The following is a 24,021-nucleotide window of genomic DNA, read 5'->3' as shown; positions in this document are numbered from 1 at the left end:
TATACAGTTGACTGTTTACATCTTGAAATGACATGATGCTGGCATGTGATTTCTCTTTTCATTATGGTCCCTTTGGTTTTTTGCTTAAACAATTTTACATTTAATCATCTCATGTATTTAACTCGATTACTTGATAGGACTTTACATTTATTTTATCCTTGTTCCCTTCAATCTTACTTTTTTCATCAGTAATATCCTCCCCTTTAAAAAAGGCCACACCCAGAATATTAACACATTCATCCTTTTTAATGCTGCTTGACAGGTGTTTGCAGTGTTGCTCCCTTTTCAGAGTTACGACATCTATAGCTTTTCCCCCACACAGTATTTTTCAATTTACATTCTGATTATGTTCAGAATATGTTTTAATGGGCATATTTTGAGCTAACATTAAAGAATAGACTTTCAGGAAAGGACTGTCCCTAATCCATATCCTTGCCGATATCAAACAGAAATTGACAGAAAATACTGATCACACCCGGCAACACAGTTAGTATCCGAAAACAGCAGAGAGAGATTGGGTCACTAAGGAATTAATCAGTCTCAAATTTCAAAAGATGACAGGGATCATTTCTGGGGGCAGTGCTCTCTGTTTCCTTTCAGAGTATTACAGATTGCGGTATTAACATGGACTTCTGAGTGAAATAGAAATCAGATTGGGTCACTGTGTTCTTCCCAATTGTGTTGTTTGACTTTGCTGCAAAACTTGGGCCCAGTGGCTGGTGTTCTTTACTGGGAAGAGATGTTGGGAATTTTCCACCTTCTCAAATAAAGGATGACTGCCAAGTTGGAGCCTTTACAAGTGATTCAGTTAAGGAAAAATAAAACAATAGAATGCACAACTAACTATAATGCCTTGACGTGGGGTTCAATGTTTTAACGAAGATCAGTAGCTCAGGTTGTGGTTGGAGTTGTTGGTTGGTTCGATGAACTGACTGGTTTCATGCAACATTTTGTCTCCCTTCTAGGTGACATCGTAAGTGCTGTGTAACCTCCATTGTAGTGCTATTGTTCTGTCCTGCTCCGAATCTGTATGAATTTACTAGACCTATGCCTTATCACCCACTTTGTCTGCAATCGCCAGGTATATGAACAAATTAATGGAACATCCATGGGTTCACCCATCTCGGGGCTCATAGCGGAAGCTATTATGCAAAGACCAAAATGCACAACCGTCCCCCAGATCCAGGCTTAATTACGGGTTCGATACGTAGACGATACCTTCGTGATCATTAAACAAGCAAAGTTAGAAGAAACACACCACCTCATTAACAACATAGTCACCAGGATCAAGTTCACCAGGGAAGAAGATAGTAGAACGAATGAACAACGGGGATTTCCTTACTGGCGTATAAAGGCTACACACACACAGACCAAATCCTGAATTACAACAGTAGCCACTCCAGCATCCACAAACAGGGCTGTGTCAAGATTCTGTTTAAATGAGCAATAACTCACTGCAACATCCCAGAGCTCCACAATACACTCATTTCAATACACTACCACATAGAAGGACATCAATTTGACTCGGACAAAGTTACAGTACTAGGACAAACGAGATGAAGACAAGCATGCGAATTCCGGGAGGCCTGGTTTTCGACCACCGATGTGGCAATTAACAAACATGTTTAAATAGACGCCATCTACATAGCACTACAGTACAAAACCTGAAACAAGACTGCCTGCCATGATAGACTGGACCATATAAATTCAAAGCGGGACAGAACAATCGTGCTTCAACGGAGGCTACACAGCGTCGATGTCACCTTGAAGGGAGACAAAACGTTTGCATGAAAACCAGTCAGCTCAGCAAACCAACAAACGAATCCAGTGGAGTTCAAGTCAAGTAGCGTAAACTCAACAACAGATGAATTGGTTCAAACTTCTTGTCCCAGCCATAGTCACATGCTGGTTCACTAATGAGCTTTAGGGAAGGAAATCTGCTGTCCTTACCTAGTCTGGCCTACATGTGACTCCAGACCACAGCAACTCAGTTCAAGGGCAACTTAAGGATAGACAATAAATATCAACCCTGCTGGTAGCACCCATATCCTGTGCAACAATAAAAGGAAAGCTTTTGATATTCATTTCCTAAGCAACATTTTGTACAGTAAAGGTCAGGATGAAGCTTGGGGCTTCCTCATCCATACTGAATTAATATGCCACATACTTCATGGTCATTCTGATTCAACCTTACTTTTCCGTCTGTCGACGGTCTCGATCCTGTAGCATCATCAGTTGGGTTATGTATTCGCTGTGTTGCTTTAAGCTGTTCAATTCAGTCTCTAATAGAAGTTTCTGCAAACTCAATTTCAAGACCTGTTCATCAAGAAATTTTGAAAGAAGTTAATGCACTCGTCACCGTACCTTTCACTTTCTAGAAGCATAATTGCTTTCTGCAGCTTTCCTCTCATGCAGTCTACACACTTAAGCCTGGAGGATAGGAGTAATGGGACCAGGGTCTTGTCCATTACTCGAATCAGCACCTCAGAATTCACTTTATTAAGGGGCACTTTTATCAACTTTCTGCTGGGTATGTCATTAAGCAACGCAAGAAACCTGAACTCACGCAGCAGCAGGAGCCAAGTCTAAATAACAAACATTCACATACTTAAAATGTGGTGTAATGTGACTTGAAAGATTTCACAGTACCGCTAAGCGTTAGCCTGCCTCAATGGTGTTAACTTCCCCCAAAATTTCATGCCAACATGACTTTTCAACATTTTAAAGTAAAGCAATGGAACAGGAAACAATTAGTAAAATTTGTTTAAATCAAAGCGCCTGGAGGAAGAAGTATGACTCCAAATCAGCAGCAATTGATCTCTCTAATACCTGGGGCACTGATTGGTTTCTTCCATCTGAACTTATTTTATTCCCCATCTCGGACAGGAGGCTCCCATTCTCTTTGAGCTTTACTTCGACTTGCTGCATCTGTTCCAGCAGATAGTCACGGCGCCTATTGGAGGATGCCTGGCTACGTTCAAATTTACAGGAAGCCTGTCCAGTTAGATGAACCAGAATTACTGCAGTTTGTAATTGATTCATTCACAAAATTCTGACATAACATTCATAACCTCAAAAAAAAGGCAAAATATCAAAACCATTCAATTAGAATTGCAATGCATTGCCTAAAACTTTGAAGTGCTTAGTGCAAGAGCTATTCTTTATTTTACTGTAACCACCAAGAATGAAAAAAGCCTGCATTTACATAGCACGTTTCAGAAAAACTTGTATTTACATACAGCACCTTTCATGTAATAAAACATTAACACTCTTCACAGAAGTACTATAAACCTGACACCGAACAACAGGAGAAATTAGGGCACATGACCAAAAGCTTGGTCAAAGTAGGTTTTAATCAGTGTTTTAGAAGAAAAGTGAGCACGTTGGCAGATGAAGGGAAGGCAACTAATGGCTAAATTATAAGTGAAGTGACCAGAATTTTGAGTAGTGATAGCCTGGAGGATTGTAGCAGACTACAATTAGGAATGGTAGAGACCATGGAGGGATTTGAAAACAAACAAACTGAGGTTTCACCTCCATTCCTACCAACGGCAGAAATTATAGTAGCATTTGACTTAATTCAAAAGATTTCTGGCTTGCTAAGTGTATGGAGGGTCGAATGTGGAAGACTGGCCAGGAATGCATCAGAATATTCATACTGAGAATTAACAAAGGCACAAGCTGAGATAGGATGAATTAAAAAAAATTAATTTGATTTATTATGTTCACATATACCTAGGTACAGTGAAAAGTTTTGTTTTGTGCAATACATGCACATCTTACCGTACAAAGTGCATTAGGGTAATAGAACAGAGCGAAGAATATAATGTTAGGGCTGCAGAGAAGGTGCACAAAAAGTGAGATCAACATTAAATTTAAAATTTGAGGAGGTCCAAAAAATGGATGGAAAGTTGGCTTGCGTGATGTACTGGGCTGTGTTCACAACTTTCTGTAGTTTGTTACAGTTCTGGGTAAACCATGATGCAACCAGATAGAAACTTATTGTGGTGCATCTATAAAATTTGGTAAGAGTTTTTATGGACATGCCAAATTTCCTTAGCCTCCTAAGGAAGTAGAGGCATCGTTGTGCTTTCTTGATTGTAGTATCAATGTGGGTAGACCAGGACAGATTGCTGGTGATCTTCATTCCTAGGAACTTGATGCTCTTAACCATTTCTTCCTCAACGCCATTGATGTAGACAGTGGCATGCCCTCCCCCTTGTTTCCTGAAGTCAGAGACCAGCTCCTTTGTTTCGCTAATGTTGAGCGAGAGACTGTTATCTTTACACCATGCCACCAAGCACCTTATGTCTTTCCTGTATTCTGTCTCTTCATTGTTTGAGATCCGGCCTACAGCAGTGGTGTTGTCAGCAAATTGGTAGATGGTGTTAGGACAGAAGTTAGTCACACAGACATGAGTGCACGCGGAGTACAGCAACAAGCTGAATGTGCAACCTTACAAGATGTTGAGGATTACCATGGAGGATTTGTTGTTTATTCTCACTAAATTGTGGTCTGTGGGTCAGGAAGTCGAGGATCCAGTTGCCAAGGGTGGAGCAGGGACCTAGGTCTCAGAGTTTGGAAATTAGTTTAGTTGTAATTAGTGTTGAAGGCAGAGCTAAAGTCAATAAGTAGGAGCCTGATGTAGGTACCCTTGTTATAAAAGATGTTTGGGGTGGGGAGAAGAAGTGTAGCACCAGAAACATGGTGTCTGCCACAGACCTGTTGAGACGGTAGGCGAACTGCAAGGAGTCAAAGCAGGCCGGCAGGCTACAGTTGATATCATGGAAGTTGAAATAGGTAGCCTTTGTGATGGCATGGCTACAAGTTTGGAAGCTCTATCAAATATGACATTGAGGATCCAACAGTCTGGTTTAATCTCAGATACTTACTTTGGACAATAATGTAAATATAATAGTATACTCAGAATGTTGTAAATCTTGAAGTTAATGAAAAGCTTTGAAATTGTAATTATTGTTGTAATATTAGAAAAACTACATGGCAATTTGTACACAGCAAATTATCCGATTTCTGGTATTGCTTGTTAAAGAATATTGTCCAGGAGAGCTGTACTGCACTTCTTCAAATAGTGCCATGGATATTTTTACACTCAGCTGAGAAAAGAATAAAGGGAACTTTAGTCCAATGTCTCTTTTGAAAGACAGCACTTCCAGCTGTGTAGCATTTCATCAATGCCTATTAGATTTGTCATAACAATTTGATAGTGATCCAAGACAATACAGAAGCTAGTAGTCTCCTTTGCAACATTTTGTTTTACACAAGGGATGTGGGCAATGCTGACTGGCTCAGCATTTATTGCCTGCGTTTGGTTACCCTTGAGAAGGCAGTGCTAAGTTGCCTTCTTGAACTTGTTATAGTCCATGTGCTGTAGGTAGACCAACGATGCTGTTAGAGATAGAGTTTCAGGGTTTGATCCAGTGACACTGAAGGAATGACAATGTATTTCCAAGTCAGGATGGTGAGTGGTTTGGATGGAAATTTGCAAATGATAATGCTCCCATGCATCTGTTGCTCTTGTCTTTCCAGATGGATATGGTTGTGGGTTTGGAAGATGTTTTGGTGAATTTCTGCAGCGTCTTGTAGATTGCTTACACTGCACACACAAATTTTGCTGCAGACCTTGCAGCACGTAGGCTTGCACGTGGATTTTTTGTTTACTTTGGGTAATGTATTGTCTGGATGGGAAGGCATTCTATGGAGCAGCAACAAGCATGAAACAGATAACTTTTTTTTGATAGCTATTCATTCAGCTTTTTTACTGTACTTATTTATTAGCTCTGACAAATCATGACTATCCAGAATTTAATTCAGACAGCAGCTGTGATGTTGGTTTAAAGCTTACAGGATATGTATACCTACTAATTATAGCCATTTTTCAGTTTGGTATTCTTTTCTGCCAGCTATGAATTACATATGCAGATAGGCAAGTATCACAGGTATTTTAAATGGAATGAAGAGCACAATTTTGCTATTTTGTTTTTTTCTAACTATTAAAAAGAAATGTACAGAGGCAAACGGGCTTGGCTGCCAGTGATTTCTATCATCCCCTGTGGGAAATTGTTTTCTCTCCCATCCGGTGCTGCCCCTGAGAGAATGAGAGGCCTCAGTTTTCTCAGACTGCGGGATTTTATTTTAATCACCGACTTCATTACCACCATCACCATTTTTAAGAGCTCCTAAACTCCTAACAACTATTTTATTGATAATTTTGTACTTTCCTGAATACGTAAGTCTAAATTCTGAGTGATCTGGAACATAATAATCATAGCTCCTGTTGATAGTTAAGTGAGGAGTATTTCAACTTACCTACAAAACAGCATCTTTCTCAACGTCCAAATCTAGTAATTGTTTCATGAGTGGCTAGTGACGATTCAGTGCAAAAATGTGAACAAATCTGATTTGGTTAGAATTGTGGATCGACTTTATTCTGTCTCACAAGAACATAAAGAATAGTAGTTGGAGTAGATCATTCAGCTCCTCAAGCTTGCCCCACCTTTCTATAAGATCACAATTGATCTGCTCAGGCCTCAAATTCTTGCATGTCAGCTCCTCATACCCCTCAATTCCTCATTATTTTAATAATATACTGAACTCCTCTTTAAATATTTTCAGTGATCTAGCCTCAACAACTCTCTGGGATGGAGAATTCCAGACACTCACTACCCTCTGGGAGAAGAAATTCCTTTGCATTTTAGTTTTAAACGAGTGTCCCCATATTCTGTAATTTTGTCCCCTACTTTGGCATAGATTGGGAAAGGTTCAATAAAAACTGGCTGTCCTTGCCCACTAGTCACTGAAAGTCAGCATGGAAGTACAGTAGTGGTGAAGAAAGCAAATGGTACGTAGGCCTTCAGGATTCAAGTACAGGAACATGAATGTCTTGCTGCAATTGTACAGGGCCTCAGTGAAACCACACCTGGAATAAGGTATGCAATATTGATCTCCTCATCGGAGGAAAGATGCGCTGGCTAAGGAGGGAGTGCAACAAAGGCTTGCCAGACTGATTCCTGGGATGGAAAAACTAATGTTTGACTGGATTGGTTACATTATATTTACTGGAGTTTAGAAGAATATTCCTGATAAACCAGGTGTCACTGTCTAAAGACACAGAATAGGCCATTTAGAACTTAGCTGAGGAGAAATTCAATCACTCAAAGACTGGTGAGCCTGCAGACTTCTCTGCCACAGGAAGATGTTGAAGTGGAAACATTGAGTGTTTTCAAGAAGAAGAGATCAAAGGGTATAGGAAAAAGGTGGGAACAAGGGAGTGAGTTGTATGGTCAGCCATGACGGAATAGGCCTGAAGTGCAAACGGCCTACACCTGTGCCTATTTTCTACATTTCCAAGCAATTTGCTATTTTGGCGACTAACTCAAAACACTTATACAAATGATTACCAGCACATTGCAACTGTCACAGTTGTAGCAACAGATTGAAAGAATCAAATCTAATCAAAAGCTACTCAAAATTAATAACAAATATGAAAGAACAGAAGAGCTATTGTATTTAATTATTACATCCCAGCAAAGATATCCCAGTATATTGTTGCATAAACTGCCCAATTATCCAGTCATCTGATGATTCCACTTTAAAATAGAAAGTCTGACCTGTTCTAATCGCTGTTCAGTGCACAGTATTTTAATTCTCTCTTGGTCCCGTAATCGAAAGGATGTTTTCAGCTCCATTTCTTTTGCAAGTGCTTCTAAGTCAAAATAGCTCTTTTGAATCATTTGGCGGTCAGCAAAAACCTCCTGCAAAGACTTCACCCAGCTGGAAAGTGAGAAATGAAGAGAATAGTTTGGAACTGTTCTCAGAATGGTGGCTTTGCTTAGCAACTTATGAGGAATTGTAGTTGATGAAATGATGGCTTGGCAAACTCAAAGATGCAAATGTTAAGGTAATTCGACAAATACATAAAACATAGAACAATACAGTGCAAGTATTAAATTACATATAGTATTACGCACATATTTATATAGGAGCAAGTAAAGGCCCTTTGCCTCTCAAGCCTGCAGCACCCCACCCCACTCCACTAAATAAGGTCATAATTATCAGCCCCATGTGTCAAGTTTTGTTCAATGCCTGCTCATTGTAGACTGTAAATCCCTGGTATTTCAGAAATATATCTAGGCCTTCTTTAAAGGCTTCTAATGGCGTAGGTTTGAATAGGGGTGTCTTTAATGGTTTTTTAGTCTGCTGGAAATGTCCTGGAATCCTGACAGTTCAGGAATATTTCAGCCAAGGCCTCCACAAACTCTGAAGCCATTTCCTTCTTCCCGTTAGGACTTTGATTATCTGGTATCTTTGGATATTTGTAGTGTCCTCCACCATGAAGACCCAATACAAAATATCCGTCCCCATTAATTTGCCTATTGTATCCTCCACAGTCCATGCACTTACTTTAGAGGTTCTCTTTGTTTTTATATTACCTAAAGAAGCTATTTTTAATATTTCTGGCCAACTTACTTTCTAACCAATTTTCACCCTCTTAATGAACTTTTTAGGCACCTATTGCTATTCCTGCTTTAGACAATTCTTTCTTCATGTTAGTGATTCCCTGTTAAGTTGAGAACAGTGGTTTGAGATCTGAGTTGCTTTGCCTCAAACTGAATTTGAAATTCTACCATGTTGTGATAGCTGTCCCCTCGAAAATCCTTAACTACAAAATCTCTTATCAATCCTCTCTTATTACAAATTATTAGATCTAAAATAGCCTGTGAACAGGTCGGTTCAACAACGTACTTGTCTAAGATGCAATCCCTTCTACGCTCTACTAATTAATCATCCGTGTTCCCTGGTCCATCTGAACTAACCAGTCAAAATGCAGATTAAAATCATCCATGACATTTGTAGTGGCCGTCTTACATGCATCCAACTTTTCAATTTATACTTTGTCCTCTAGTGAGGCAACTATAGATGTGTTGTGAGGCACTATCACCATGCTAAATGGGACAGACGTAAAACCAATCTAGCAGCACAAGACTGGGCATCCATGAGGCACAGTGGGCCATCAACAGGAGCAGATTTGTGCTCGAGCACAACCTGCAACCTCATGGCCTGACACATCCCCCACTCAACCATTACTATGGCAATCCTGGTTCCATGGAGAATGCAGAAGGATCTAACAAGGGGCAGAACTATGCATACCTAAAAATGAGGTGTCAACCTGGTGAAGGTACCAAACAGGACTACATATGTGCATAACAGTTTAAGTAGCAAGTGATAGAGCTAAGCAATTCCACAAATAATGGATCAGATCTAAGCTCTGCAGTCCTATTACATCCAGTGGCAATGGTGGTAAAGAATTAAACAATTCACTGTATGAGGCCGCTCTACAAATATCTCCAACCTCATTAATGGAAGGGCCCAGTAAATCAGTGCAAAAATGCATTTTTAGCAATCTTCAGCGAGAAATAGAGTCAATGATCCATCTCAAGCTCCCGCAGCAGTCCCCAGCAACATAAATACCACTCTTCAGCCAATTTTATTCACTCTATGTGATATCAAGAAATGGTTGAAGGCACTGGATACTGCAAAGGTTATGGGCCCTGGCAATATTCCGGCAATAGTATTGAAGACTTGTGCTCCAAATCTTGCTGCAAACATAAATAACCAAGCTCTTTCAGTACAATAACAACATTGGGACCTGACCGACAATGTGGAAAATTGCCCAGGTATGTCCTGTATACAAAAAGTTGAACAAATTCAACCCAACCAAGTAACCTGCAGCCCAGTCAGTCTACTCTCAATCATTAGTAAATTGAAGCAAAGTGTTCTCAGCAGTGCTATCAAACAGTAACAAAAACCTGTTCAGTGACACCCAGTTTGGATTCTGCCAGGGCTACTCAGCTTTTCATTACAGCCTTGATTTAAAAGTGGACAAGACAGTTAAATTACAGAGGTGAGGTGGGAGACACAGCCCTTGACACTCAAGGCCGCACGTGACAGAGTGTGGCATCAAACAGCCCTAGCAAAATGAAATCAATAGGTATCTGGGCAAACTCTCCACTGGTTGGAGACATATGTGGCATATAGGAAGGTGTTGTTTGTGGGAGGTCAGTCATCTCAGTTCCAGGACATCTCTGCAGGAGTTCCTCAGGGTGGTGTCCTAGGCCCAACAATCTTCAGCTGCTTCAATGGTTTTCCCTCCATCATAAGGTCAGAAATGGGGTGTTACCAAGTGGGAATGATTGCACAATTTTCGGCATCATTTGCAACTTCTCATCTACTGAAGCAGTCCATGTTCAAATGCAACAAGATCTGGGCACTATCCAGGCCTTGGCTGAAACATGCCAAGCAACATTTACACCACACAAATGTTAGACAATGACCATCTCCAACAACAGATAATCCAACTACTAGCCCAATTTGAGGCTGCTATCAGATCAGACATAACCTTATTAAAAGGTGGAGCATACACAAAACCCCGAGTAGTTTACCCCTGCTCTTGTTTATGTACTTGTATGCATTATTCCTGGCCTTCTTTGAATAAATTAAGCTGTTTGAATGTATAATACTGACGTTGCCAAAGCAAGATACATATAATAGTGAAATAGTGCAGTTTCTCATTAACTGCAGATAAAACCTGTAAGTAAAAGCAAACACTTGAAGCATTGAGAGTTGCAGGAGCATAAATTATCAGTCATTAAGAATTGGAGGATGTAACTGTCAAGTTACTATCATGGACCATTAGCACAATTACAACAATATGCACATATTTGCACAAATTAGTTCAAACCTTGGACTCCCATCAACATTTTCAGTTCTTCCCTAGATGGCAAGCCAATTATAGTTGCGTTTAAAGGCAGAGCACCTACCAGAGTATTATCTCAGCCAAAAGTATTCTTCAAAACCTCTACAGGCAATCTACAAGCAGGGTAAGCCATTCCATTCGGAGCTCCACTCTGCTCTCCAGTTCTCTTTCTTTGTCCTTTCTTTTATTTCCCCTTCTTGTTCTCTCTCCTTCTGTAGTAATTCTACCGCCCCACCCCAAGCCCTTTTAACTACCTACTAAGGAGACGGAAAGGAGCCAGGTCGTGGATGGGAAGGAGCTGGATCGTGACCAGGAACCATGTGGCAGGAGCTGATCATATGGATTGTATTCTGCAGCAATGGTGGATTCAGTGTGGGTCGAAGCGATGGCAACAAATTAAGAGTGGGCCAGTGAAGCAGTGGCGGCGATAGCAGGCCAGTGAGGCAGACTACAGTGGGACACTGGCGGTGGCATGGTGCAGGATGGTAAGCCCAGAGCCGGATTGCAGCAGTGGAAAGGAAAGTTGGACTTAAGATCTTAAGTTATCTTTTTTTTCTTATCTTATTCTAAGTTAATGTGAATGGCACCATATATGTACGCTAAAGGTACACACTTTTCACTATATTTGAACGTTGAATACACGCGACAATAAACAATTCAATTCAATTCAACACAGAAGTGTTGCTGGTGTAGGCTGGGGGAATGACTGAAATCACTTTCCCATGCTCTTAGTCAACATCATGGGCACTTGGGAGAAAAGCTGACAAAGGTCAATAATGTTTAAAATAAAACCGGGTGGTGCAAAGTTCCCTGAAGGGCGCACTTGCATTGTATCTGTAGCAGCTGTGCAAAGCAATGGAAGCTGTGAAAGTGTAGGTGTATCTGAAGTCAGGGCCTAATCTAATGCTGAAGAGAAATCCTGTACAAACCCAAAACTACTTTGCAGTAATGTTAAACGTTTACATGTATCTTTAACGGTCATGTCTGCAGTCACTTGGAATGCTTAATGCAGACTTCAGCTGAATATTTTCAGTACCCAGCTAAGAATGGTGTATAAGGAAGAAAAGACACCAAGATTAGATGGTTGATTAATGAGTGCCTTTTTATCCCCTAAACTCTGAGGAATTGTTGTGCCAATTATAATAATTCACCTGTCTACGTGCAGTCCCTTGAGGGGTTCCGAGGCTACATCCAACTCCAAAATCAATCATCTTAACATTCTGCAGAAAAATAACTTCTTCACCTGGGCAATCTACTACAACATTCTTTACATACCTCAAACAACCAGAGTGCAATCACCTTTAGCACATGCCTACTCCCTCAGCAACTAGAGGTCTGATGCCTGCGAAATCAACACCTGTCAGATTGTTCAATGGATGAAACAAAAAAGGCTTCCCAACCATCACAGCTAACATCAACAGAACAGCAACAACTCATTTCATCTTCCATATTTAGAGCTCTTAACAGTCTTGTCCTAAAAAGTTTCAATTGAAAAGTCCTTATGTATTTAAAATACAAGGGCTACAGTAGCCTTAGGAGTCGTGATCCTGGGGGTCAGGACTCCTAAAAACAGCTGTCTGAGTATCCCCATGCATTTGCTGCTTCCACATGGTATAGGTGAATCTTAAGCATTGTCTGCAAGAATTTATGCAGTATGTAGTTATGACTATTTCGATGCTTGCTTCACATATTAACTACTCACCCTGCCAAGGCTAAATGGTTAAGGAGATTATTACAGTGCTATGTTGACCTGAGATACACCAGCATTGAACTCCTTTCTCCATCAACTTTTATAGAAGCTATCAGATGGATAAGATTTATGCCGATGGCTCCCAAAGCATTCTAAATATGAATTTTCTAGATTCACGGAGTCTGATTTGTAGAATGAACTATTTTCACTGAAGTTAATTCAGAATGACTGCATCAGTGAGGTTGGTACTCATTGATAACAAGCAAAGTTTACAATTCTACAATCAACAAAGAACAATATTTGTAGTTCAATTTCATAATCCAAATGGCTATCTTTTGTATAAGTACAACAGCAAAATTAGAACTGTAGTTCAGCAGTAGTCACCACCTTCAAAAGGCAGCAAGAGTAGTGTGGGAAAGAAACATATTTAAACAAATGTTTAAAAATAGCCATAATCCTTTACTTTCATAAAAAGTGCAAACACTAAATTGGTAAAAACCCTGCTTAAAACTCCCACAGTAAAAACCCTATTTAAATAAAAGATAATCCTGATTTGTTTCAGTTCCCATTACCTTTGTTATTCACTACAGTGTTTTGTAGAATCAACTGCTTTACATAAAGTATTTTTGAATAATTCATGAGATTATACTGACTGCCCATATTCAATGCGAAATATTATTCAGGATATCTAAAACAAAACTCAGGCTTTCCTTTAAAGCAAAAGAGAATAGCATTCTTTTACATTAAATCCACAAAAATCATGTTATATTTTTATCCTTGTGTTTAATTCAGATTAGGCGTAGCTGAACAGTTAAATCTAAATAAATTTAGATCATCCTTCCTTTTAAACTGGCCGAGATTATCTGCATTTTCTAAACTCATATTCCTCCTTTTTACCTCTTACCTAAAGCACATCTACATACTCTGCGTGCAATTTGCTTTCATTTGTTTCAGTGGGGCTGAAGTCCATGCAGGTAAGGGAATATGTAAACACTGAAAATTTAAAATAAAAGCAGAAACAGCAGGAAATATGTTGCAATATTACGATGAAATGTGTTGAATATTGGAAGCTTTCAGACAAACCAGCAATAAATTGTAACTTTAATCCATCTTTTCTTTTCTGATGCAGATGGAAGTGTTTTTTTTCAGATTTTGATGAGCATAGTTTTGAACTACCTACAATTCATTTTGAATTACCTTCAGTTCCAAAGCTCAACTTAACATAGCGAGTTTTGAGAAGATTTGTAGCTCAGGTTGAGGTTCTGGATGTAAGTTTGCTCGCTGAGCTGGAAGGTTAGTTTTCAGACGTTTCGTCACCATTCTAGGTAACATCATCAGTGAGCCTCCGACGAAGCGCTGGTGTTATGTCCCGCTTTCTATTTATCTGGGACATAACACCAGCGCTTCGTCGGAGACTCACTGATGATATTACCTAGAATGGTGACGAAACGTCTGAAAAACTAACCTTCCAGCTCAGCGAGCAAACTCACATCCTCAACTTAACATTCCTCAGTACTGCTTAAAATATGGAATAAAATGTTCAATTATTAATAACATTTGAAAATTGTTGCCTTATGATTTTATAGGCTTTTCCGTTGTACAGATTTTGAGACATAATCTCTTTTTATGCATGAGTTCAGTGATTTAAACTCACTTCATCACACAAGTTTCCAATAGGGACATTTTGTTTTTAAAATCAAGGGTTTACTTGCTAAATAGAGAATGCACTCAACTAGATCAAACATACATACTAAATTTAATTGATAATAGAATTTCTGCATCTTCTTCTAGAGTTGGCTGAGCTCTTGCTGAATCTCAAGGTAGTTAGTAAATACGGGATTTCACCTAACAGCAATTAATGATTTAAATAAAAAAATCTGCATTACATCTGAATACTTTAGGAGGGAAGAAAATAAACCCCAACATTCAGAGCACTGTGAATATATATAAAGAGTTTCTAAGAACTTACTGACAAAAACATAACAAATGCCAAGCTACATTTAACAGACAACTAGAAATCTGTTCATAGTTGAAACTTTGGGGCATGGGCAGCATTTACAGTACAAGCTGCAACTGATCCATGCACACCATATTCTGCACAACATTTAAACAATTGTATTGTTGGATTGAGAAGTTTGAGAAATTATTTCTTCAAAGGTTTTGGGGCTGTCCCTGTTCCTTGAGTTTTATTTTACATTTTATTCCGTTATATTCAAAACCACGTGGGAGAGCTTGGGTATTGGTTTGGATGTGTACCATCCATTTACGATGAAATCCAAAGGAAATAGTTATCTCTTTAAAAAGAGAATCTATCCTTACTTATCTGATACTGGTTCAATGAAGGAGTGAAATCAGATTATCCTACCGCTGATGTTGATTGGATAACTTTGCCAACACTGGACTACAACCAAAATTGGAGACGGTACATTTGGCGTCCTCATAGGTCTTCAGCTTTTCTTTCAGTTGTGTGACCTGGGGATAAATAAGATTCCAAAGGAGTCAGTCATTGTCCATTTCACCAAGTTAGGCTGTAGCTAATCATGCAGGAATTTATTACTACACAGGAGCTAGAGGCCATGGTCTAAACAGAATTCCACAGAAGCCAGCCACACACAACCCCTCCCTCTGCTATTCAATTAGGCACACCCAAGACCGAGGTTTCTGAGACTCATAAGGATGTAATAAATAACAGCAGCGCTGATGAGTGGATGAATTTGATGATTGGACATAACTTTAATGCCAAACATAACGAAATGGAAAGGATATTTGCAATGTGTTTAGCCTAATAATAGTACGGAAAAAACACTACTGCACAGATAATTGCCATTTATCTGGTAAAGGCAGTCCCACTGAGGCCCAATCTTGCAGATTGTAAAGTGTTTTTTTTCTGTTGCCTGTGTAGAACATGAGACAGCAAATCAGCACCATTCCAGCAGTTAGCAACAAAAGACAGTGCTAACTTAAAAGGTTTACAATTTTAAAAATAACTTATCACAAGCAATTTTTAAAAAACTTAATTTTGTACAAAATTTCTAGATGTATCCATTGTTAATTAGTGCACAATAAATGCAATAACAATTTCTAGTCAAGTTATATGTTACAAGTTCCATAAAAAGGAATCAATAATTCGGACTGAATGCACATAATAATTAAAGAGCAGATATTTTATTATAGTTTACAAGCTCTATAGGACAATTACATTTAATCTGCAATATTTAAGTGTTGTGTAGTTAACCAGCAAAATGATAAAATCCCTTTAACAGGAGACAGAAAACACACCTCGCTCAGAAGAGTCCTAAAGCCTGGACGTTAATTATACCTATTCATAGTCATTGCGACATACAGCGCGAAAATAGTCCATGCCAAACATAATCCCAAACTAAACGAGTCCAACCTGCTTACTCATGGCCCATATCCCTCCAAACCTTTCCTATTCATATATCCATCCAAATGACTTTTAAACATTCTAATTGCATCCACATCCTCCACTTCATCAGAAAGCTCATTCCACATGCGAACCACCATCTGTGTTAAAAAAGTGCCTCGTGTCTTTTTAAAACCTCCCTCCTTTACTTTAAGGATGTGTCCCATAGTATTGAAATTGCCCATCTTAGGGAAAAAACTACTACCATCAATTCAATCTATACCTCTTTCTGGACAAAAGGTTAAATGGAACAGGTTTTTATATAGCTTTTCTCAGATAAGTACATAGAAACAATTGAGACATTCACAAAGGCCTGTCATAGAAACAATTGAGATATTCACAAAAGCCTGTCACAAGCTTAAGCAATATTTTTCTCCAAGAAAGCCAGGATATACAGCCTAAACACAATAGCTCCAACATAGGATCTGTGTACGTAATGTGCTTTGCAGCTTGTACTAAGAAAGTTAGAGCCCTACAGTGTAAATCAATTAGTTTCTGTTGCAGGACAACTAGAAAAGAGCACGATAAATTCATTATAGCCTGTGTTCGAACAGTCAGGATGCAGTACTATAAATCCTTCACATCCTATGCCAGGATGGTCAGAATTATTCACCATAAACATATTACAAGATACACTAAGAAAAATCACAGATATCTGAAGTGTACAAATACATAAATCTGAACCAAGACCTTTCTATGTGGGAAACAGCAGTGGAAATGCCCAGCTGCCAATGAGGAGAAGAACAGATGTGTCAGCAGAGGGATGAACACATCTTCACAGCAGACAGGGAAGAATCACATGGCGGAGGAGAAAAGACTGATGAAAAGAAAGTTAAAGCAAGCTTACGCTAGGGAATGCCCCTTTCTTTACAGCAGGCTTCCTGTAAAGTAGGGAGAGAACAGCAGGCAATAAAAACTTTTTTTTTTAACATTAAAGGTAAATTAACAGAGCTACAAAAACATTCAAGTGAAATTAACATCTGCACTGAAATAATACTTTAAAATCCCATCCCAGGCCATTCAACACCCTCCCAACAATGGTATCTGTCATCCAGTCCCCCTCCGAGCCATCAGTCACAACCCTTCCCATGGTGCCTACCATCAGGTTCACAAGTGATGGTGGGACAATCAGTAGCAAATGGTGGAGGGAAAGATACTATGAAGGAGCAGTATACAAGTTAAATCATTCACCTGGCTGGAGAGAGCTAGGTGAGACTGGTTGAGGCTTGGGAGAACACTAAAGATCTAAAGGGTTAGGCTCATGCTTGGGGTGGTCTGGAGGTGTGAGCTTTTCAGTGTGAGTAGCGCAGGATTCGAGGTGGAGTGGTTATAAAGGCAAGAGGGATGACTGACTGCAAAGGTGAGGCGAATACTGAAAGAGGCTGGAAGGTGGTGGTCAGGAGAGAAACAAGTAGCTGCAAAAAGTAACAGGGAGGGAGGCTGCAAACTGGAACAAACAGTTTTTAAATCTGTCAATAAAGGAACTCCCAGTTAACTGGGAGCCAAGTAAACCTGAACTCTGAGGACATGAATTCCGGAGGGCTGATGATTATTGAGGATATACTAATGAATACTAATTTTTTATTTTTGTTTGAGTCTAAATATCTCACATCAACAAAATCACAGAAGGCATTGTTAGTAAATGACTGCATTTGAAATACTTAATGAATTAGCAAGAATGAAAAAGTAGTTTTTGAGAAATGGCCTCATGCTGAGAAATGCTAACTTGGACAGAGTACTGGAACGCAAAGGAGAGGGTAGAAGAAACTAAGTGAAGTGAGAAGCTGAAGTCCACTGGTGAATGGAAAATTATACACACAGTTACATCATACAGTATCAAATTCTATACAAAAAATGGAACAATTTGTTTTGTGGTGATTCATCCTGTGAACACAACAAATCCTTTGTTTGTTTTGAATATACTTCCATGGCACTGACCATGAACTTTCAGAGTGTTATGGACTACAGTAGCCCAATCTTTTTCCTTTCAAGACTGCTCTTCCTCTGTTCCATGACATACACATTTCTATTCAGTATTAGATAGATCCACCTGAACAATACCCAACTTTATCCATCTATATAGACCCATTCACACAACACATTTGAGGCTTGAGCAGTTCAGCAACATCCATTATTTGAAAACCTGCAGATTGTTCATCAAATAGCTAACTTGTAAGCTCTCAAGATAATGAATCCTAATAATAATATCTGAACCTAAGCAGAATCTTGAATCCATTAACACTTACACAGCTAATTCTTAGTTTACTGAAGCAGATTACAATGCTATCTTGCACAATTCTAACTTACAGAGTAATGTTTTGGAGGAATTTGCTTTTCTTTTTTGTACAAGATCTTGGTTAGGCCTCAAGTTGTCTCTAGTTTGGTCTCCTTACGTGGTGGGTAATATTAAGGCATTGGAAAGGGTGCAGAGAAGGACCACAATCTTAATGCACCATTTAAAATACTTTAATTGCATTGAGAGGCTCAAAGAGCTGGGCCTGGAGAGAGAAGCATCAATATGGAACAATTTAATTGAAATAATTTGACTTCATTTAGTACCCTTCAAGGCCCTAGGTTCACCGAAGGCACTTTATAGCCAAAGTACCTTTGAAGGAAAGACTGTTACAACATAAGGGAACTATTCACGGATTCAGAGCCTATGCAGAACTATTCCAATCATAATAAAAATTAGACCACACAAATAACATGACTGAAACACTTGCCTCTTTCCGTAGTTCCTCACATATGGCTGCATATTTACTTATATGACAGTCCAGGCTCACAACATTACTCTTCAGCTGTAAAAGGAACAAAAAGGAAATCAGTGTACACTAATAATTGATTACCCCTCCTAAAACTGGTGACTTATATTGAGAAAATCGGTAAATTCAGCAGAGAAGTCTTAAGTCAGTACCTGGGTCTTTTATCTTTATTTTAAATACTTGGGTTTTTTAAAATCATTATTTTAAAGTTATTTATTTAGAATAAAGCCGTGGGGAGTGTTGCAAGCGTACTAACTAACAACTGAAGCTTTTGAATTAGACTTACCTGAAACGCTGAGCTTCTTTTCTCTTTCAGATTCTAAGCAACTAACCCTGTTTCGGCGTTTATACCTACCTTTCAGTAAACTTTTGACAGCAGGTTGGGTACTAATCCAAGCAAAGCTGTTGGCTTGCAGTTCTCATGGAAAATGGGCAGTTGAAAGAATATGATCAAAATCCCCAAAATGAGAGTAAAAATTCCAGTCTTCCATAAGATTAAAAAATTTCACTTATTCAGTTCATTATAAACCAGTGCCGTCAAAATAAGGAATGGCTTATCTGCTTTGCATTTGAGTAAAGCAAATGGATCATAACGCTAAAGCCAGCATCTTTTTTTATCTCTTAAGCACCCAAAGAGCATTGAGTATGCCTCAGGTCAGCAGTTAAGCTTTACAATGAAGTTCAACTCTGACTTTTAAAAAAAGCATGTCTCAACTACACCTGCATAGTTCCCATTCCCTAATACTCATTCACCAGATTTAACACAAAAAAACCCGCAAGGAATTTGGTGCCTCAATTTTTGTTTCAAATTTGCTTTGATCCACTTTTAAAGCAAACTCTCAGAATTCAACAAATTGGTAGGTGGCATTTTCTCAGGTGACCATTCCTGGTATTTTCTAGTACTTGACACCTCAATCAATATGTGAAACTAGGTTAGAGATTTTGGGCTAGTTTTCTGCATTAATTTTTCTTTGTCTTTGCTTTGTCTTAAGCTTATTGATTGATTAGTGGTGGAGGACACACCACTACAGAGTATCAATTCTTAGGTCACAATCGCATGATACCAAAATGTACAACTACGTTCAGTCAGGCATAATTATCAGCATCTTGGTACAGACACACTTGCTCCCTCTGAAAGCTCGAGGTAAACTCATCTCCATCCAGAGATTGTGTGTGGCATCCATAACATGGGTAGAGCCAATGTAACATGAACGTTAACTCCTTTAGAACAATTATACTTTAAACAGTGGCCTGCATAAGTCTTAGACAAAAGGCTACAGTGTGAGATGGGAGCAGCTCCCACTTTATACTGAGCTGCTCCACTGAGCAGAACCTTAAAACTGATTTGTGGTTACCACAAATATTATCCTGCTGCATCGAATATCGGGAATACCATCCCATTCCAGTGTCTTAGAACATAGAACAATACAGCGCAGAATGGGCACTTCAGCCCTCGATGTTGCGCCGACCTGTGAACTAATCTAAGCCCATTCCCCAACACTATCCCATCATCATTCATCTGCTTATCCAAGGACTGTTTAAATGCCCCTAATGTAGCCGAGTTAACTACAACGGCAGGCAGGGCGTTCCATGCCCTTACCACTCTGAGTAAAGAACCTGCCTCTGACATCAGTCTTAAATCTATCACCCCTCAATTTGTAGCTATGCCCCCTTGTACAAGCCGACGACATCATCCTCGGAAAAAGACTCTCACTTTCCACCCTATCAAATCCTCTGATCATCTTATATGTGTCTATTAAATCCCCTCTTAGCCGCCTTCTCTCCAATGAGAACAGACCCAAGTCCCTCAGCCTTTCTTCATAGGGCCTGCGCTCCAGACCAGGCAACATCCTGGTAAATCTCCTCTGCACCTTTCCCAATGCTTCCACATCCTTCCTGTTATGGGGCGACCAGAACTGCACGCAATATTCCAAGTGAGGCCGCACTAGCGTTTTGTACAGTTGCAGCATGACATCACGGCTCCGGAACTCAATCCTTCTACCAATAAAACCTAACACACCGTAAGCCTTTTTAACAGCACTATCAACCTGGGTGGCAACTTTCAGGCATCTATGTACATGGACACCAAGATTCCTCTGCACATCCACACTGCCAAGAATCTTTCAATTGACCCAGTATTCTGCCTTCCTATTATTCTTCCCAAAGTGAATAACCTCACATTTATCTGCATTGAATTCCATTTGTCCACAAGAAGCTCACTTCTTGTCCTTGGTCTGTGCTGGGCTTGGTGCCAGGATGAAAGCATCATTTGGAAACTTTTATAGTTCTTTATCATAGAGAGGCAGATGTTGGTGCTTTTTTTTTATAAATACAATAATTTAAGGATCCATAAAAAGTAGATAAAACAAAATAATAATGTGCAATTGCACATTTTACAAAATTATGAGATTACATACAAGATAAACGTGAATAAACTTACTGAGGATTTGATATCCTTCGCACGGTTTGCATACTTTAGGGTATTGTATGTATCTTCATAACTGATGGCTGAAGGGCTAATGGTAGCAATCATCACAGTACGGCAGTTTCCCCCCAATGAGTCCTTAAGGAGGCGGGTCAGCTTACTATCTCGATAAGGAATATGGGCCCTTTTAGCCTGATTATATTGAGAAAGGAAGAAGAATAACATTCATTGAAATTTCATACTGAATACTTCTACAAAGAAATCCATACAATATCCTGCACGTCATTAACAGTGAAGAATTCTGCACACAAACAGCGTCCTTTTTGAAGAATTAATGCAGCTGGGCAGGATGCCTTCCCTCTGTAGGCCTGTTACATTCAAGGACCATGTCTGACAATTCAGTATTGGAACATATATTTGTACCATCCATAGCTAAAACAATGCAAGTGGTCTGTTCCCAGATATCTGCATTTCCACCGCATGCTAAAAGGTGCAGCAATAGGCTAACCTTTTCCGTCTGTGGGAATATGATAATCTTTGTTGAGTGTCTAGAAAGACAGTTAAACGGACAGTGTAGAAATGTTAAACCAAACTATATCCTGCTGGGATGTCCTTATTTATTCAACTAGACAATTAATAAACCTGCTAGTGCAATTTTACTTTCTAAACAATGAAGGCCAATATTCAGTATAATTCTGTCATCACCCATAAGAGCAGTCTTCAAGAAAAAAAATTAATGAGTTCTGAGTGGAGGTGGCAAATGCTATGTAATTTTTGTTATAAAGCCATCTAAAGGTGTAAATACTATATTTTTCAAAATAATTTCAATAATTTATGTTGCACCTGTGTTCCAAAAGAATTCACCAAAATCTAATTTCATGAAAACTGGCTCTTGCCATTAGAAGAAATGACCTGCTGTACCTTGTTGTCTGCCAGTGAGTTAATTACATTTCCTAATGCAAGCAGGGAGCGGTTTATGTTTGCCCCCTCCCTAAACCGTGCTCCTTGAGCCTTTGTTGCATTGGCACGTTCTGATCCAGCAAGATCAATCAAGCACATCTTAGCAATCCGCAAATTCTTGCTGATGCTGGCAATTCGATCTTGTTGCTTCACATAGACCTACATGAAGAAAAATAAAGGAAGGCTCACAAAATATAAAAATTATTCACATACCCAGTCTGGCAATTATGATGAACATCATCAGCCCTTAGACCTGTAATCCACAAAGTAATTTATTAAAAGTCAAATGATTATTAATACTAAGCTTTTATTTTAGTGTAGCCTTACATTCTGTTTATAATGAAATTTTCTTTGCTCTTAAGGTGTCATATGATATTCCCCAGCTCCTGGCATGACCATTTGAGCTTGAATATTGAAGGGTACAGGACAATTAGGAGTGACAGATACCTAGGAACAGGGGGAGGATGGCTCTAATAATCAATCATAGTCATCTCTCTTTATTGTGCTATACTAAGTTCAGGAAACCAGAATTTAGCAGTGTTTTGGGTACAGTCAAGAAACGATAAAGGCTAGAAGTCTCTTGTGAACGTGGTGTACAAGCCCCCGATAATAACTATAAAGTAGCATGGAGTATAAAGGAAGAATAATGCGAGCTTGTCAGAAGGGTCATGGGGGATTACAATCTACATATAGACTAGAAAAATCAGAAGAACAAGTGCAATCCAGAGAAATTCATAGAATGTTTTTGTTAAGTTGCTTAGAACAGCACATTCTGGGGTCAAGCAAAGAGCAGGCTACACCAGACCTAATAGGTCTGTGCAAGGACATAGGATTGATTAATGAATTCATAACAAAGGCACCCCGAGGAAACAGTGATTAGAACATGATTAAATATTCAGTTTGAGGAGAGGACTGTGTCCAAAAATTGTATTTTAAAAACTTTGAAAATGGCAATCATGAGGATCAATTTAAAGATTAATAGAAATTTAAGGGAATATTTCAGAATACACAGAATGAATATATTCCAAGCAGAATTGATAAACTCAATGGGAGGACCAACCTTCTGAAAATTACAGCTGAAAAAGTTATAGGTAGTATTAATCTTAAAGACAATGCACACAATTGTGCAAGGACAGGTAGAAGGTCAGAAGACTGAATAGAAATATTGATGCTGTTTCTCTCTCCACAGATGTTGCCCCAACTGCTGAATTTCTCTAGCACTTTCTATTATTACAGGTAGGAAACTAAGTTGAGAAGAGGACGCAAGAAATAATGGGTTTTTATTTGCTTTAAGAGGATTTAGGACTGAGCAAAGTAAACAACTGCACTTCCTTTATAGCTGAAGGGGAAACTCACATAGCTTGGGGAGAAAGTGCTTTTTTGTCTCGTCTGTGAAGCAATTCTGCAGAAGTCTTTGAATGAACGTCAATACTGTCCTCCAGAAAATGGGAAAATATTGTAAAAATAGATTATCTTATCGTAAAGAATTTAGTGATAGTCCCAGATCATAAATGTTTGGATAGAACCCTGAAGAGGCTATTTGAAGCTGAGAACATTTAACTTTGGAGTACTATAGTTTCAGGAAAAGGCAATCTGATTTTCATACAGGAAGCTGAAATTGAAGTATCAGGGAAAGAGATTTTCTTATGGGAGTACTGCACAAAGGATGTTTTTGAGTACTGTAAAGATTTTTGGAATTAATGGGATTATGTGTTTAAACAAAATGTGTATTGTATGGAAATAGTTTGGTCTATTCTTTTTTATCTTAATTTCTTTTGATTGACAAATTTTAGTGTTATCATTGAAACTAAATCTGCAACATGTATTTCTGCTCAGCAAGAGACCACCTCATCGAGGCATTATAGGCATACATAGAACACTGGTAATCGGAAATCTATCAATCTCTACCTTAAGCATAATTAAAGACTGAGCTTCAACACCCTTAGTGTTAGAGAATGTCAAAGGTTTATATCCTTTCAACTGAAA

The 24,021-nt window shown here is 39.0% G+C and overlaps 1 protein-coding gene across 3 annotated transcripts in view; it reads right to left on the bottom strand.

Annotated features, from left to right (window-relative positions):
* The window catches only part of LOC125447274 (kinesin-like protein KIF18B), a 72,265-nt gene that overhangs the window by 26,740 nt on the left and 21,504 nt on the right, over positions 1 to 24,021 (bottom strand). For 2 of the 3 annotated variants that reach the window (XM_048521572.2, XM_048521573.2), the window contains exons 6-12: positions 21,997 to 22,194; positions 21,091 to 21,267; positions 18,612 to 18,686; positions 14,830 to 14,936; positions 7,629 to 7,791; positions 2,830 to 2,994; positions 2,195 to 2,316 (exon numbers count right to left, since the gene is read on the bottom strand). In XM_048521572.2, coding sequence (XP_048377529.1) covers positions 2,195 to 2,316; positions 2,830 to 2,994; positions 7,629 to 7,791; positions 14,830 to 14,936; positions 18,612 to 18,686; positions 21,091 to 21,267; positions 21,997 to 22,194 — 1,007 coding nt within the window. The remainder of the gene's footprint in view (positions 1 to 2,194; positions 2,317 to 2,829; positions 2,995 to 7,628; positions 7,792 to 14,829; positions 14,937 to 18,611; positions 18,687 to 21,090; positions 21,268 to 21,996; positions 22,195 to 24,021) is intronic. The other variant, XM_048521574.2, reaches the window with a different exon arrangement.

Source organism: Stegostoma tigrinum, chromosome 38 (assembly GCF_030684315.1).
Source record: "Stegostoma tigrinum isolate sSteTig4 chromosome 38, sSteTig4.hap1, whole genome shotgun sequence".
NCBI lineage: Eukaryota > Metazoa > Chordata > Chondrichthyes > Orectolobiformes > Stegostomatidae > Stegostoma > Stegostoma tigrinum.
This window is presented reverse-complemented; position numbering and strand designations above follow the sequence as displayed.